This window comes from Rhineura floridana, chromosome 3, assembly GCF_030035675.1.
Source record: "Rhineura floridana isolate rRhiFlo1 chromosome 3, rRhiFlo1.hap2, whole genome shotgun sequence".
Lineage (NCBI taxonomy): Eukaryota > Metazoa > Chordata > Lepidosauria > Squamata > Rhineuridae > Rhineura > Rhineura floridana.
Window position 1 is genome coordinate 24,334,240 of NC_084482.1, and position 15,919 is coordinate 24,350,158.

The following is a 15,919-nucleotide window of genomic DNA, read 5'->3' on the forward strand; positions in this document are numbered from 1 at the left end:
TAGTCCATCTTTCTATTTGTTTGAGACACTCCGCGAGGTTATGGTTGGCCCAGTCCTACGGATGACAGAATAGTAGAACTCGCGCTGCTCTCTTGAGACTCACGCATATTTTGCTAGATATGCAGCCCGGCGGTTGTATGCATGTTTACTCGGAGGCAAGCCCTACAGCGTTCAGTGGGACTTGCGCCTGAGGTTAATAATTTTATTTCGTAATGTCAAGTTTTGTTCAGTTGTTTACTATGTTTATTGTGATTTTTTTCTTGTATTTCTGTAATTGATTTTTATGTGCAATTTTTCTGTTGATACTGGAGAGGATGTTCTGTTCATTTGTTGTTGTGTTTTATAGGCTGTTAAAATTATGTGGCATATAATTTTGGATTTGTTGTTTAAGATGTTTTAACTTGTGTTGTAAACTCCTTAGAGTTTTGTTTAAATAAAAGTGGTATAGAAATTGTCCAAATAAAGAAAGATGTATGGGCTGAGATTGCAATTGCGAAATGTTGCCCCTTGCCCCATTTCTGATTTGGGGGTGTGGGGAAGTGAAATCGATATCTTTGGAGTACTAGAGATAGGAATAAACTTACAGGAAGATCTAGCCAAGGAGAAGTGCTTTTAAGCTCCACTAAGTTCACAGAATTTTAAAACTCAATGAACTAAAAAAAAGCATTTAACTTTGGCTGGATTGGGTTTGTCATTTCTTCAGAAATTAATCTAAACTATACATCTGATAAATGTACTGAACTACGAGTTACGTATACACGGCAATTGCTGGCCAATAGTGCATATAATAGTACATGTTTAGGCAGGCTCCCATGCATTGGGGTGAACTTTCCTCTAGCCCAGGGCTTTTTCTTTTTTGTGGCGGTGGGCCACATTCCCTGAGAATTAATATCTCAGACTGCACTCTGATAGTGGGTGGGTCTCCCTTCGCTCTCTGTATCTCCCCACCGCTTTCTTATCTCTCTGCCACTAGAGGGTTTTTGGTTTTTTTGCTCCTAGTCACTAATATAAAATTAGGATCTGCTGCTCAAGAGTGATAGTTTGAAGGAAAAGCACAACGAGGATCCTTCATGAGGGCACAATGTAGGTGCAAATACATTTGGATTTAAAGACAAGAAATCCAAAAATACTGGGGCTACAGAAATACGGCAATCAAAGCTGTAACCTAGGAGGAGTTTTGAATATATATAAAAAAGTTTGTACAGCCGGGGTAACCCATGTCCCACATATAGTCCCTAAGAGGGTTTTTTAGTGCCCCTTCCAAGCACCCCCCTTTGGCATTTTATATACATATAATAAAAATGTAAGTGTCATGCTGTGCAGGTTGCAGCATCAGACCGATGGCACTGTGTATTGCAGTAAGAATAGTTCCGCCCCCTCCTGCACACGGCTTGCACCACCTGCCATTGTCCACCTTGGCAGCTTCATGAGCGACTGGCCTAGATGTGGTGGCAGCAGCAGCCTGGGTGAGTAGATGGGTGGATGCAGCAGAGGCTGGTATGTGGCCTACGTGTGTAGCCTAGGTGGTGGCCACCTAGGCTGGTGGACAGGAGGCCAGTGTGCAGCCTAGGTGTGCTGTGTGGTGGCAGTGTTTGTCCAGGGCAGTGCGGGACAGCAGTGGAGGAGGAACAGGCAAGGCAAGTGGGTTGGCGAGGAGAGTGTGGATGCCTGGAGGCATGGGGGGAGTGGGGGTTTAGGGTTGGCAGGGGGTGGGTGAGTGGAGCAAGCAGGGGTGGGTGGTTGGCAAGCAGAGCTGGAAGGGGGTCAGGGCCCTCCTAGTATATTAAATTATTGACTACTCCCATGGGTCCCCTGCTGTGATGCCATGATGCCAAAAGATTTTTTGTGCCTCCCAGACCCTTCAAAATCTTTCCATTAAAAAAAAAAAATAATTTAAACATTTTTTGACTGCTGCCAAAGTTCCCTGCTGTGATTCCAAAAGATGTTTGTGACCCTCCAAAGTCCTCTCCCAATTTTCTGGGTTTTTTTTAAAGAAATATTTTCCAATTTAAAAATTTTTTTTACTGGCCACTCCTGCAGGGCCCCTGCTGTGATTTTATGATGTCAAAATGTTTTTGTGGGCTTCCCAAAACTCCCCCAAAGTTGTCTTTAAAATGTTTTGACCACACCTACTTTTACATTTGGCCCCCTGCAGGGTTGACCATGAGTCAATCTGGTTCTTGGTCCAAAACAAGATTAGCCACACCTGTTGTATAGGATCTAGAAGCAGATAGGAATCCAATATAGGGATTTATGGAGGGGAGTTACCTTGTCAGAGCAAGAGCAAGATAAATGGTTTGGGCAGCAGAGTTCTGGAGAAATGAAACAACAGAAGCAGATTGCTGTAGTCAAGGCAAGAGATGACCAGCAGGGCATAGAGCAAGAACTTTTGATGAAAGGGTCAAAAGGAAGAAACATGTTCTTAGAATGTTGTAAAGAGAAAAGCAATATGACTTGGCAACAGAATGAATGTAGGGGGCAAATGAGAGAGAAGGGACAAAGTGGAAACTAAAGCTTCATGTCTGTTCAACAGGGTGGGTGGTGTTTTTGTCAGTGAATAAGGAGAGTGTACAAAGAGAGGAAGGCTTGGGAGGAAAGATAAGAAGTTTGGTCTTAGATATATTCAGTTTGGAAGAACAAGGAAACATTTCAGTGGAAATATAGAAGTACTTGGAGATGCCAGATTGGATAGAGGGACAACATTCTGGGACAGAGAGCTAGTACGGGGTGCCATCAGTGGATAAGGGGGCAGGAAAGCCATGGGATATGACAGGATCGTCCAGAGATGGAATACGTAGAGACTGGTGGCTCTGATGTCAGCGGGGCAGTGAATCCACACCGAGTTTTAGTCCAATATTTTAAGGAGTGGTCCAAGGTGCTGAATCCACTCCAGGTTTTAGTCTGAACTTTCAAGGAGCCGTCCAAGGTGCTGATTCACTGCTTCATTGACATAGGAGCCAACAGCTTCTACTGGACAATATATAGCAAAGAATAGCAGAAGGCCAAGAACAGAGTCCCAAGTGATCCAAAGAGAGGGAAAGCAGCAGAGGAAGTGCTCTCATCATGAAAATATTGACTGCATTTACCCATAACACTAAAGCCATGGTTCATTTTAGTCATGGATTCTTCAACAAACTATAAGTGATCATATCTCACAATGTGACCTTGGTTTGTTTTCCAGCTACTCTTGCCTCTGTAGCTTGGTAAGTGCTTGGGATGGGTGGCCAAACAAACTATGGTTAAGCAAGGCTGTTGGGTTCTGACATGTCAAACCACAGTTAAAACGAACTATGATTCATAAAAACAAACCACGGCTTTGCATTGTGGCTTGTTTCCAGAAAATAAACCATGGCTAGTCTGCTGGGCTGGGTTTGCACATTCAAGCAAAACCTAGTTATGTTAAACAAGCCATGGCTCAGTGTTATGTGCAAACCAGACCACTGAAAGAGCAATTAGGCAGGAAGAGAACCAGCCCAGGACAGAATCATAGTGATCTAGGGCATAAAGAGCGTAAATAACTGTGTCAAATGCAACAGAGATATCAAGAAGGATAAAGACCGGGTAGTATAGACTTGCATTTGGCAGCAAGGAGATCAGTGATTCATATTTCTGTTACTCGTTAAGGTGTCACAAAATTCTGTTTGTTTTTGGTGACGGCAGGTTCACTGGTGTACTGAAGGTGGAAGCCAGATTAGAATGGACCACACACGCGCACACACTCAAAGAGCTGGAGGAGAGAAGGTTAAGACAGCAGAAAGTAAGTACCACACTTCCGAAGTTTAAGGATAAAAGGTCAAATGAAAGTAGGTGTTGTGGGAGGATGGAACAAGGGATTTTGTTTTTTAAAGAACAGGGGAAACAATTGTATATTTGAATGCAGAAGGGAAGAAGTGAGAGGAGAGGGAGAAAAGTTGGTAATATGGTTGAAAGGAGGGATCATGATGAGAGAAATGGCAAGCAGAAGTCAGGAGGGGATCAAGATGGCACAATCCAAGGAGTAGTTAGTAAAAAATGACAAAAATAATAAGAGCAGTCAGGGATTGAAGAAGGTGTCAGAGAGAGGAGGGATTGCTGAAACGGGAAAAGGTTGGGAAAGCAAGGCAGAGATCAGAGTGGATGGTTTTAACATAGGAGAAAGAGGCACAGTCTTGAGCAGAAAGCAAGAAGTGGGGGACAGGTGGTGGAGTGGGCCTCAGGAAGGTGTACAAAGGTAGAGAGGTGCTGAAGATTTCTAGAGCTGGAGTGCATCAGAGAAATAAAGTTGCTTGGTAAAGTAGGTGATAGACAAAGGGATTGTGAATTTGTGACTGAAATCAGTCTACTCCTTTGTTGCCCTCCAGATGCATGAGAACATGAACCAAACTATTGACCTGAGGCAACAAGGATTAGAAGGATGAATAGTTTGCTGGGAGGGCAGGGCAGACGTTTCAAGAGGTTAGGGATGAACTGAAGGTGGGAACTGCAGAATCTAACGAGAGAGGAAGGGTCAAAGCGCTTTGGAGAAATCCACTGGATCCCTGAACAGAAGATCATGGAAGGAGCAGGAGGCCGGGTGGACTGTGAGCAACTTTGAAGGTGGTGATCAAATGGAATTCCACAACAGAGAAGTCAGACACACAGCAGTTCTCGGTAAAGACAAGATCAAGAAGATGTCCAGCGGAGTGCTGTGGAAGTCCAACCAAAGCCAGAAGTCAAAGGAGAAGCCAGCAGGCAGCTGGGTCAGAGGAATTATTAACAAGAACATAGAATTCATCAAGAGGCAAAGTAGAGTTGTATTTTTCTCAGAGAAAGGAAAGGCAAGCTAGGCATCAAAAGCCAGTGTGGTGTAGTGGTTAGAATGTCTGACTGGGACCTGGTCATAAAGCTTGCTGGGTGGCCTTCGGCCAATAACTGTCTCTCAGCCTAATCCACCTCACAGTGTTGTTGTCAGGATGAAATTGGGAAGGAGAGAACCATGTTTGTATGCTACCTTGAACTCCTTGGAGAAAAGGTGGGATATAAATATAATACAGTAATTAAAAACCCCCAGTAAGATCTAAAATGAAGGTTGAGAGGATGTCAGAATAGCCATTTGGAGATGCAGAGGGGAGCAGAGTCTACTCTAGCAAAATGAAGTTCAAAAGGGAGAGGGCTACGGCTAGAACAGGGTTATCCTCAAGTAAACTGATTAAAAAGTAAAGGTTCCCCATAGCTTAACAAATACCTGTGCACATGCCCACAAGAGACCTCAGGTTTCTGGAACTCAGGGTGGGTGAGAAAGTACTAATTGAGGGGAGGGAACGGTAACAAACAGGGCAAATAATTGAAAATGCTGTTCTGGATGAAGATGCACAAATACACATTCAGAAATAACAGTCTGCGTATGCATGAGTGCATAGTGTGGAGACAAATTCTTAAGCTTTGTTTCAAGATCCATACTGCAATCCTATATACACTTACTTGGGAGTGATTCCATTGCATTCATTTGAATTTATCTCAAATAGAATGTACAGTTTCATTAGGTTTAGGAACAGGCTTAAGAGGAAAGATAGGTCATGAGGAGGGATTCGAGGTAAGAGAGAAAGGTAGGGTTGCCATATTGCCCGGTTATCCGGGTTTTACCCGGATTCTTTGCATGCCACCCAGCGCCTGGCTAGCTCCTTAGGTGGCCTGGATTCTCAGCTTTAATTTAAAAAAACAATTAAGTTTCTAGGTGGTCCGGTTCTCAAGATATACATAAAAACGTCAGCCACTCCCCCGACTGTTAAATCTTTCTTTAAACAGTACAGTACTATAGCACTTCGTAGCTTTAACCCCGCCTGTTCAGGATTGCAGCCAATCAGTGAAGCCAGGATTGTGTTTCAGTTTCATTGACCTGAGGCAGTGTCTAGAAAACAAAATGGTGGTTTCCCCCCGTTTATCTGAAAATCTCATAAATTGGGTAAGTATATACATTTCCTCTTGTGTGCAGGAGTCAGATCTTGGGCAGTGTTTTGAAAACCTTCCCAATACCTGCTTGTTGTAAAAGCAATGCTAATCCCATATGCCCAGTGTAAATCCCATTGAATTCAGTAGGACTTACTTTTGAGTAGACATGGTTATGAATGTGCTGAAAATCAATGGGACTTTGGAGTGACTGTGAAAAAGAATTGTGTTTGTGTTCTAACTCTTTCGCCCCCCCCCCAGTCCTATTTTAAAGCAAGTAAGCAGGGCTTACTTAGGTATTACAGTTTTTATTCTGTAGGAAAGTAATACTGATTTTTTTAAACTAATACTGATTTTTCTGCAATGATCAACTGGTTTGACAATAAACTATTATATGGGCTGTATGTATTTATACATCTGCAGTGTGTGCGTGTGCGTGTATGGAGTCTTTCCAACACCCCTGTGAGGTAGGGTTGGAAACCAAGGCAGCTCACAACAAGAAATAAAACCATTTAAAATCCAATAACCATAAAAACAAGTATAAACAGTTGCAAAACAGCGGAAAGTGGCATGATTTGGAATTTTGGGTTGCGTGAATGAAGTTGCTTATCACTTGAGGTTGCATTTCTGTCCCTGTTTGAGTAAGCCCCACTGAATACACTGGGACTTGCTTCTGAATAAATAAACCTAGGATTTTACTATAAATATCTTTACAGTTTGTGTAAATAATAAATATATTTGATAGTCATGCTTATATAAATATTTCTTCATTTATCATATTTTTGGTTTTTGGTTATGAATCCTGACTGGTTGTGAGATGCTGAGTTTTCTGCTTTACTCTTAGGAATTTTGTTGTGGTTAGTATGGTATTACATTTAGGAAAGTGATACTGCCTTTTGTGTTGTTGTTTTCCTATTTGCATTTCACTTATCTTTAACCGCACTCCATTACAGCCATAGAAGCAACAACAGCATATGCAAGATAATTAACTCCCATTAGTGATAAGAGCAAGAATTTATAATTATTATTTCAATTAAAACAAGAGGCTTATCAATACTTTGAAGAGGACCAGATATTTATTTTCTTTCTGAGCCCAGGACTGGGTCTTTCATGATGCCCGGGGTGGGGGATGAGAAGCAGGGGAGTAGTCGATAAGACAGACATCCTGGCATTGGTAATCTAATTAGCAAGGTATGTGTGGGGTTGTTGCACACTTCCAGGCCCAGTTTCATTTTGAGTATGGAGGTGGAACCTGTGTAGATGTGGTTGATCAAAGGGAGAAGAAATTTTGAGTTAAGTAAAGCTGTGCTTTTATAAAACCTAAGAAACATACAGATACTTTGAATGTCTGAGTGCCTGCATCAGTGGAATACTGGAGGAACTTGTAAAACTTGCTGCAATAGTATTTAGAACTGAGCATGTGGTGTGAAAGACTCCTTTTCCTAACATTTTGGCTTCTTGTTTTTCTCCACCCACCACATCTTTGAAATATATCGTATATGGTTAACCGTACTGCTGCCCTGACTTACTTTGTTTGTTGCTATTTTGTGTTTTTATTATGTTTTTATATTGATTGTGTCTTTTTATTGTTTTTATTATATTTGTAAGCTGTGCTGAGCTCTGTTTTTAACAGCAGAAGGGCAGGATATAAATCCTCTTAATCAATCAATAAATATTCCATAGTGTTGGAAACTAGAGTCTAGGCATTTAAGGCTGAAAATGTTGCTTAAAAAAAAAAAATTCTCACATCTTTCCCCAGTTTTTGGTGGTAATTCCTAGGCACAAAAACAAAACAACTGGACAATCCAAATATTAACATGCAAATAATTTGCATAATGTGCAAGTAATTTGCATAATATGCAAAGTAGCCTGTCCGGATTTGTGGAACTGGAATATGGCAACCCTAGAGAAAGGTGGCCCCAAGTAGATTGTGCAACGAAATTGCTATGGGTTTACCCTTTTCACAAGGTTTTATTTTTGACTACAAACCAAAGTTACTCCTTCCGCTCGGGGCTGCTGCTGCTGCTTCTTCTTAGTAGTAGTAGTAGCAGTAATTTAGCCAGGAGCCACTTTGCACAGAGTGTGTGTGCTTGTGCTGTAGTAGCTAACTTTTCCCTACAATTACACTACATTAAAAAACCAAACCCAAAAATCTATGGTCCATGGAGACTACTTCTCCCAGCGTGCAGCGGGAACAATTATGTTGCTGTCATGTACTGAGATGGAACAGCCTGTCGATGCCGCCATGTCACTGAAAGGCTTTGTGGGATATGTAGTCCTCTTGCGAACGTTGCCTTGCACCCTGGATCCCTCTTTGGACTCCAACTTCCAGGATGCGCTTCGCAGCGCTTCGGAGGCGGCAGGGGGCCGTCGCTTCCTCTCTCTCGGCCATTGTAAGCCGGGCTGGAGGGCGGCAAGCGTTGTGGTGGCGGCGACGGCGGCGGGGCAGGAGGAGGGAATGAGCGAGGAGGAGGCGGAGGAGCCTTGCGGGAGCGCGAGGAGCTGCGGCAGCTTCCCCAGGTGAATAACGCCGCCCGTGCCGTTGCTAAGACACAAGGGGAGGAACCCCGCCCCCTAATGCTGCGTTGCTAGGTTACCCCACTTTTTTATTTTTTAAAAGCATCTCTTGGACTGCGTTGCTATGATAACGGGGAGGCCCCAGTGGGCCAGCCCTTGGAGGGCTACTATGCCAGAATACAGGGTGCTTCTTGGAGGAGGAACTTAAACCTTGGATGGGTCTAGGCTGGGGGTGGTGGTGGTAGCCCATCATGGCATTACGTAGGGGCGTACAGTGAAGATCGCAGCACGGTTTACAGCTGAATCCTATACATGTCTACTCGGAAGTAACTCCCACTGAGTTCAATGGGGATTGCTCCCAGGCAAGCGGCATAAGATTGTAGCCCTAGTTAGCCTTACATATGACTTCAGCTACCCATATTGCTCCCAAATGGTGTGTAGAGGGTGCTTGAACATGTTTTCCTGCTCTGAAACACACAGACTTCTTTTGTAGGTGGACTGTGCTTATGTGAGACATTTCTGATTGTGAGAATGGATGCTGAGGAAGGGGAAGTTGGGATATATACGTATTTAAAATGGATCTATACTCTGCTCCTCTGAGATAATGAGAAGTTAATGAGGAAGTAAAATGCTGTGGTGCTCTTGAACCTAAGGGTAATTCATGACTTGTGTTGTGGCTTTGTGAACTACTGCTCCTGCTTTCTCACAACCACACCAGTTCTATGCATGTTTACCCAGATGTTGGTCCCGTTGAGGGACTTACTCCCAAGTAAGTGTACACAGAAATGCAGCTGTACAGCACAATCTTACGCATTAGAGGTAAGTATTAATGACTTACTTACCCTTTTGTAAGTTGGCATAAGATTGCAACCTAAGAAAAGTTTATGTCACCACAGGCTTGTGTGGTCACCTCATTTGAATCTGGAATGTAGAATCCAGGCTTGGACAGATTTCATATAGGTCTCTCATTGGTTGGTTAGGAAAATGGAATTATAGAACAATGGAACTTCCATGTACACAGTTGTTTGTTCCCAGATATATACTAATAGGAGAATAGACATTGCCTTTTTGCTGCAGTGGGGAACTTTTGACCCTCCAGGTGTTGTTGGACTCTTCCTTTCATCAGTCCCAGCCAGCATAGCCAATGGTCAGGGATGATGGGAGCTGTAGTCCAGCAATGGGTTCCTTGTTCCTGCTTAATTCTTGCTTGTGAGCATCCAGAGGCATCAAGCTGGTCACTCTTACCAGCAAGGTAATTTTCCCACTCTTCCTAAACTGAATGTAATTTTTATTTCTTCACAATTTTCTTATTCCTGACATCCTCCCTGGGATCTCTGGCCCTTGAGGTTGTGAAGGAGGGGTGACCTCACTGTAGATCTACTATCGAAGGGGGCTTTGACAGTAGTGGAGTCACTATGGAACTTGTAGAGTCTCCCACCAACGATACAGAATAGTGGAGGAAGACACAGCCACATCTTTTTTTGTAGAGGATGGGACCATGGAAGGCAGAGAAACACTGTTGTGTGAAAGAGGGTCCCTGGCACAAGAATAAGATCCATCTCTGTCTCCTTGTTACCCACAGTATAGAGCAAATGCTGGCGTCCAACCCCGGCAAGACCCCTATCAGCCTGCTGCAGGAGTATGGGACACGCATAGGCAAAACACCCGTATACGATCTACTGAAAGCCGAGGGACAAGCACATCAGCCCAACTTCACCTTTCGCGTCTCTGTTGGCGACATCAGCTGCACTGGTTAGTTGTGGAAGAGAATGGGTGCATGGATGAACCAATAGAATTTAGGAGGTGAGGTGGGGAGGCGAGGTGAGGTGGGGAGACTTTCGGGGGTGCAGCGGGGAGAGAAGATTGCATATCTTCCACAGTCCTTTATAGACTTCTAAGTCAGCCTTTCCCAACCAGTGTGCCTCCAGATGTTGTTGGACCACAATTCCCATCTTTCCTGACCATTGGCAATGCTGGCTAAGGCTGATGGGAGTTGTGGTCCAACAACATCTAGAGGGACACTGGTTGGGAAAGGCTGTTCTAAGTGGTGGGAGAGGAGATGGTCCAGTTGTGCTTTCCAACCAGGCCTCTTGTTTCCAGTTAACTTTGTATTAGCAGCTAATTTGAGTGGCTCACTTTAGTACAAGCTTCTCTGAAGCACACTGACCCCATTCCCTTTAATCTATCATTGCAAACCAGCATAGGAAACCTCTAGCCTGCCTGAAGTTGCTGGACTACAACTCCCATCATCCCTGGCCATTGGTCATGCTGGCTGGAGGTGATGGAAGTTGAAGTCCATCAGCATCGGAGGGGCTGTCCCTGGGCTAGGCAGTTGCATGGCTGGTTTTCCACTATTATATGGTTAGTAGGTGAGAGAAGGTACCAGCTTTTCCCAGGGATGTTTCCAACACTTCTTTTTGTTTAGATTTTTTACCCTGGAGGCTCAGCTTGGGTTATTTTAAAAAAAAAGAGTGGGAAAAAAACCCCATAGTTTTTCCATCCAATACAAATTACAACAACATTTAGAACCTTTTGGGCAACGGATAGGGAACCTGTGACCCTTCAGCCGTTGTTGGACTCCAGTTCCTATCAGCTCCAGCTAGCAGGGTGGAAGTTATGTTCTAGCAACATCTGGAGGATACCAGGTTGGAGAAAGGTGTCCTAACTCATTACACCACCTTCTAGATCTGGGAGTAGATCTTGCGAGATCCTGGCTCCTAGATGCTCTGCTGAAACCCATGTGGCACCACATTCCTCCCAGAACTGAGGACCTTTAGTCGCTTGTTGATTTTTGTCAGGCTCCTTCTCCAAGGGCTCACCAGATATCCTCACGGGGTTATGTCTCACCGTTGACCTCGTGACTGTTTTGGAGAACTAATTGGTCTGCTGTTAGCTGGCTACACTGTAGATGGGTTTTACAGGAAGATCCCGTAGGGGCATCTGGTTGATCACTGTAGGAACAGGATGCTGGACTAGATGGCCCATTGACCTGATCCAGCAGGCTCTTCTTAGGTTCTTACGAAGGCATGCAGAACTGTAATAAGATAATTAAGAGGCACATTAGGACAGGGGTTGGGCTGCAAGCTGAGCATGGAGCCTCCAGCTGGGCTTGCCTGCTCCCCCTCAGACCACAATTGTGTTGCCAGGCGCTGATTGTGTTATCGTACCTAGCAAATGACAAATGCTGCATGTACTCAGGCTGTGGCCTGAATTCACATGAGGCACCCACCTTACTGAAGGGAAGCATGTTGGGGCCAATACACATTAGATTTCCCCCCCGGTACTGCTGCTCCTTGCTTACTCCCAAGGCACATGTAACTAGTAGTGATACTGCCACTTCTGCCTCTTTATTCCATGATTTTTCATAGGTCATCATTTATTTTTAAGAGACTACTTCACAATAGGCATGTGCACAGCTGTGCTTAATTTGAAAGCCCTTTCCCCCAAACCTACACTTTTAACAGAGAGGGGAATTTTGTTCCTACCACAATAACAGATGGGGTTGGGGGGAGATCTCACTCTCCTGCCAAAGACCCTTTTACCCAAGAGTCCTTTGTGTCTAGGGATGCAGCCTCTTCTTTCTCCTTCCATTAACTTGGAGAGGGAGAAAAGAAGAGGCTGGATTCCCAGAAGCTGGTGAAGGGGGGCAAAGTAACCCCCTAGCAAGGACCCTTGGTATAACAAGGTACTTGATGTGAGCATAAGATTTCTGTCCCGCACCCCACAATATATTTCTGTGGATTCAGCCTCTTTTCCTTCTTCATATGCCTGCTGATGGAGAGACTGCTCTCTCCCTTAACTTGGATCAAGCTGCCTGTGCAGGTGTGGAAATGCACATGAATGTAGGTGGAAGAATGACCTTTTGAGCACTTCCCATGTTGTGTGATACATGTGACTCTTTTGCTTTTTATTGCACTTCCAATTGGCACATGTCATGGACTGCCACTGTAAATGAGGTACAGTGTGGTGTGCCATATATGTGCATTATGAGTGGCTATTGCATCTGTGAAAAATAAGAGTAAAGGGGCTTTAGCATGGATTGCACCTGGGTCTGGCCTGCCTGGAAATCAGGGTCTGCCTTTTGTTCCTCCAAGGCAGAAAGGCTGCGTAAGTGTCTGTGTTTGTACATTTGTAAGTTTGTCAGGGCAGGACACATGCCCTTCCAAGTTGCCGTTCCAATCTTGTATTATTCCAACCTTGTATTATTCCAACCTTGTATCTCTCCTTTTTCCTGTGCCCAGGACAAGGCCCTAGCAAAAAAGCAGCCAAACACAAAGCAGCAGAGGTGGCACTCCGGCTTCTGAAGGGAGGAAACATGTTGGAGCCAGCAGCACTGGAAGAACCCAGGTGAGAGCTGTACAGGCTGAGGACTGTACAGAAGGTTGGAACTCCCCACCCCCATGTACTTATTTTTTAAATATATATATATATTTGGGGAAATCTTCTGTCTACAGTGGGTGAGGAACCTTTGACCCTGCAGATCAGGTCCAGCGCCAGAGGGCAGCTAAGTTGGGCACGGGCCGAGAGCCTCTGGGGCTGGGCAGGTGTAGCTCCTGCTCCGCGATCTGCACTAACACCGGGTTGCGGATTGTGCACCACACGACCCGATGCTGGCGCAGATAGCAGAGTGGGAGCCACTCTCCCAGGCAAAAGCTCCCCCTGCCAGCACAGGCTGGCTGCACCACTTCCTGCATCATTGTGTCACCGCATCAGCATGCTGTGCTCGCATGCTTGCCATTATGCAAGATGGCAGTGGAGTCGTCAACATCTTGGGTGATGGCAAGTGTGGTTGTGCAACATGCACTGATGCAGCCAGGCCTATTTAAGCTCCCGGCAGTGGTAGTGCTGCCATGGCACCGCCACCTTTAAGGGTCTGCTGCTGTCTGGTGCCCAAAGGCCCACTGCAGTCTGGTGCTGCCCCTGTTCCGGATGCTGCTGAACTCCCATCATCCCTGGCCATTGGCCATGCTTGTTAGGGGTGATGGAAGTTGTAGTTCAGTGACATCTGGAGGGCCAAAGGTTTCCCACCTCTGGCCTACAGCATCCTCTCTAGCCGCTTACTGGGCAGATAAATAAGCCACTGATAATGCCAGTGGCAAGGAGGAGACTTGGCAAACTACTGGTAGGTTAAAGGGTCTGTGGAACTACAGTCCTATACATGCGTACCTGAGAGTAAGCCTCATGTAAGACAATGGTCTTATGTCTGCACAGGTTTACAGCAGGCATGGCTAACCCACAGTCCATGGGCCGCATACAGCCCATCAAGAGGTTTTTTGTCCCCCCCCAAGACCCTTCAGAATATTGGTTTTTTTTAATTACTTGCCGTTGTCATAGATCCTACTCTGTGATAATGCCAAAAGAGTTTTTTTTATGGCCCTCCAAGCCCCTGCCATAGAACTCTTCATTTTTTAATTATTATTTTACTGACCACTCCTGTGGGCCCCCTGCTGTGATTCTGTTATGCCCAAAAGTTTTTACGACCTCCCAGAATACATCTTTAGAAAAGAAAAAAAGACCACAGCCACTTTTAGACTTTGGCCTTTGACTGTGGGTTAGCATGGCCCTTGGCCCAAAAAAAGTTTAGCTCTGGTAGTCTGTCCTTGCCTTTCCTCTCCTAGTTGAGAGAGCCTGCAGCATAATATCACAGTAATATAATTCAGCTGATGTGGGGGTCATTAATTCCTTTTTTGATGTTTGCAGACAAGTTCTGGAAATAGGCAAGGCTGTGTTTACGCTGTACTTGGTAAAACACAAAAACAAAAATTTAACTCAAATTCTGCAAAGCAGTGCTTAAATCTGCCTCTTGAACAAGTTGTATGCAAAGTTGCTTGATTTGTATCATGTATTCTGCTTCTGCTAATCTGGCAGAAGGTTGATGAATGGCACACAGCACGTTACTAGAGCTGTTTTCCATGGACTGATTACTGCAGTCATACTCTCTCTCCCCCCACCCCATGTTTCACCAAGCAACATGGAGATATTTCAGAGCATATTTCCACAGTCGTTGGCTGAGTTAACATGTTACACTAAGCCAAACTATGGCTTTGAGGGAACAAGCATGCATGCTAGTGCACATTTAGAAAATTGCTTTGCTCCTCCCGTGCTCCCAGGAGCTAAGCCATGGTTTGGCTTAGAATTGTGTACGAACCTGGGCTTGTGGTCTGTCCCCCTCCCCCAACAAAGCATGAGCCGAAAGACAGGAACAAACCTTGGTTACAGCTTATGGTCTGTTTGGAGCAAGATGACCCACAAGCCCAGGTCTGTGCACAGTGCTAAGCCAAACTCCTGGTGGTACGACAACAGCAGGCCTGGGGGATGAGCAAAGCACCTGCCGTTTTCTAAATGTTTACCAGCACACTTGCTCATTGATTCTAAGCCATAGTTTGGCTTACTATAACGTGTGAACCAGGCCAGTGAGGGACAGAAACTTTTTTTTTTTAAAGTGAAAGCTGAGATTTGCATGAAGCTGCATTCCATCTTACAAATTGTGCAGCACAATCACAGGTGCACAGTTTATATACGCAGTCATAGGACTCGGACTGTTCTGCATCGAGCATTGGATTGAGCACTGCTGCACAAGCCTCTGGGGTGAAAGGAAGGCTGGGTGGAGGGTGCACCCCTGGAGAACAAGGGGCATGTGCAAGTTCTTGGGGTTAAGTTTGGGCGGCCTTGCACGTCAAGAAGTTTCTTCCACTGTGTGTGCTTCTGCTGCTGAGCTGGTTTTAATATTGTCATCTTGTCTTGTGAAGCTCTCCTTTCTCTCTAGAGCCCTTGGCTCAGACCACCTCTCCAGTCGCCACGCCCGTACCCACCTTGCCGGTTGCGTCTCCCAGGTAATGAGACAGACACAGAAGACAAAAGCACAAGGAGTATACTGCCCTAAATCCTCCAGCTGTGTCACATGCACCCAAATTTCCCCATAGCACATCACTACTATATTAATGCTATACTGGTGCCTGTGGCAGGATATTCCCCAGTGCTTGTCCTTGCTTTCTCCCCAGTGGCATCTTCATAGACTACAAAGCAGCAGCTTGAGAGCAGGGTGGGTAGGTGGAGGATATATGCATATCAGCAGCTGTTCTCCATTCAGAAAGTACAGGACAAGAAGCACCTGGAGAAGTTGGTCACTGGAGATACAAGTAATTGATGGCTGTATGGTAGTTAATAAGTACCCTTGATAAGAAAACCAGCATTGATTTACCCTCTGAATGTTGATTGGAGGAGAGTCAGTGCCTTGCCCTCCAGTGGCGTGCCAACTGTAGGGAAGGCTCTTTTTAGCAAGGGCCCTTCTCAGCTGGGTCTGTGGAAGGTTTCCTGTTTTCATGTACCTCTAGCTACATGGTGGAGGGGAGGGAGATGTTTGGGTCAGCAGAACCATGTGGGAGAACCCTTTATCTTGTGTCCTTTTTTATTTAACCTAGAAGTTCCCCACTGGATATGAAGTCCCCAGTACCATCACAGCAGTCAGAGTGCAATCCAGTTGGGGCCCTGCAGGTAG

General features: G+C 45.1%; 1 protein-coding gene across 5 annotated transcripts in view; it reads left to right on the plus strand.

Moving 5' to 3' along the window:
* Positions 1–54: 54 nt before the first annotated feature.
* Positions 55–15,919, plus strand: part of TARBP2 (TARBP2 subunit of RISC loading complex) — a 29,217-nt gene continuing 13,352 nt past the window's right edge. Inside the window, exons 1-6 of one of the 5 annotated variants that reach the window (XM_061615064.1) lie at positions 55–192; positions 3,661–3,757; positions 10,004–10,173; positions 12,663–12,768; positions 15,171–15,254; positions 15,843–15,915. In XM_061615064.1, coding sequence (XP_061471048.1) covers positions 10,014–10,173; positions 12,663–12,768; positions 15,171–15,254; positions 15,843–15,915 — 423 coding nt within the window. In that variant the 5' untranslated portion in view covers positions 55–192; positions 3,661–3,757; positions 10,004–10,013. Of the gene's footprint in view, positions 193–1,352; positions 1,467–3,660; positions 3,758–4,898; positions 5,921–8,220; positions 8,425–10,003; positions 10,174–12,662; positions 12,769–15,170; positions 15,255–15,842; positions 15,916–15,919 lie in introns of those variants that run through there. The other 4 variants (XM_061615062.1, XM_061615063.1, XM_061615059.1 and 1 more) reach the window with 4 other exon arrangements.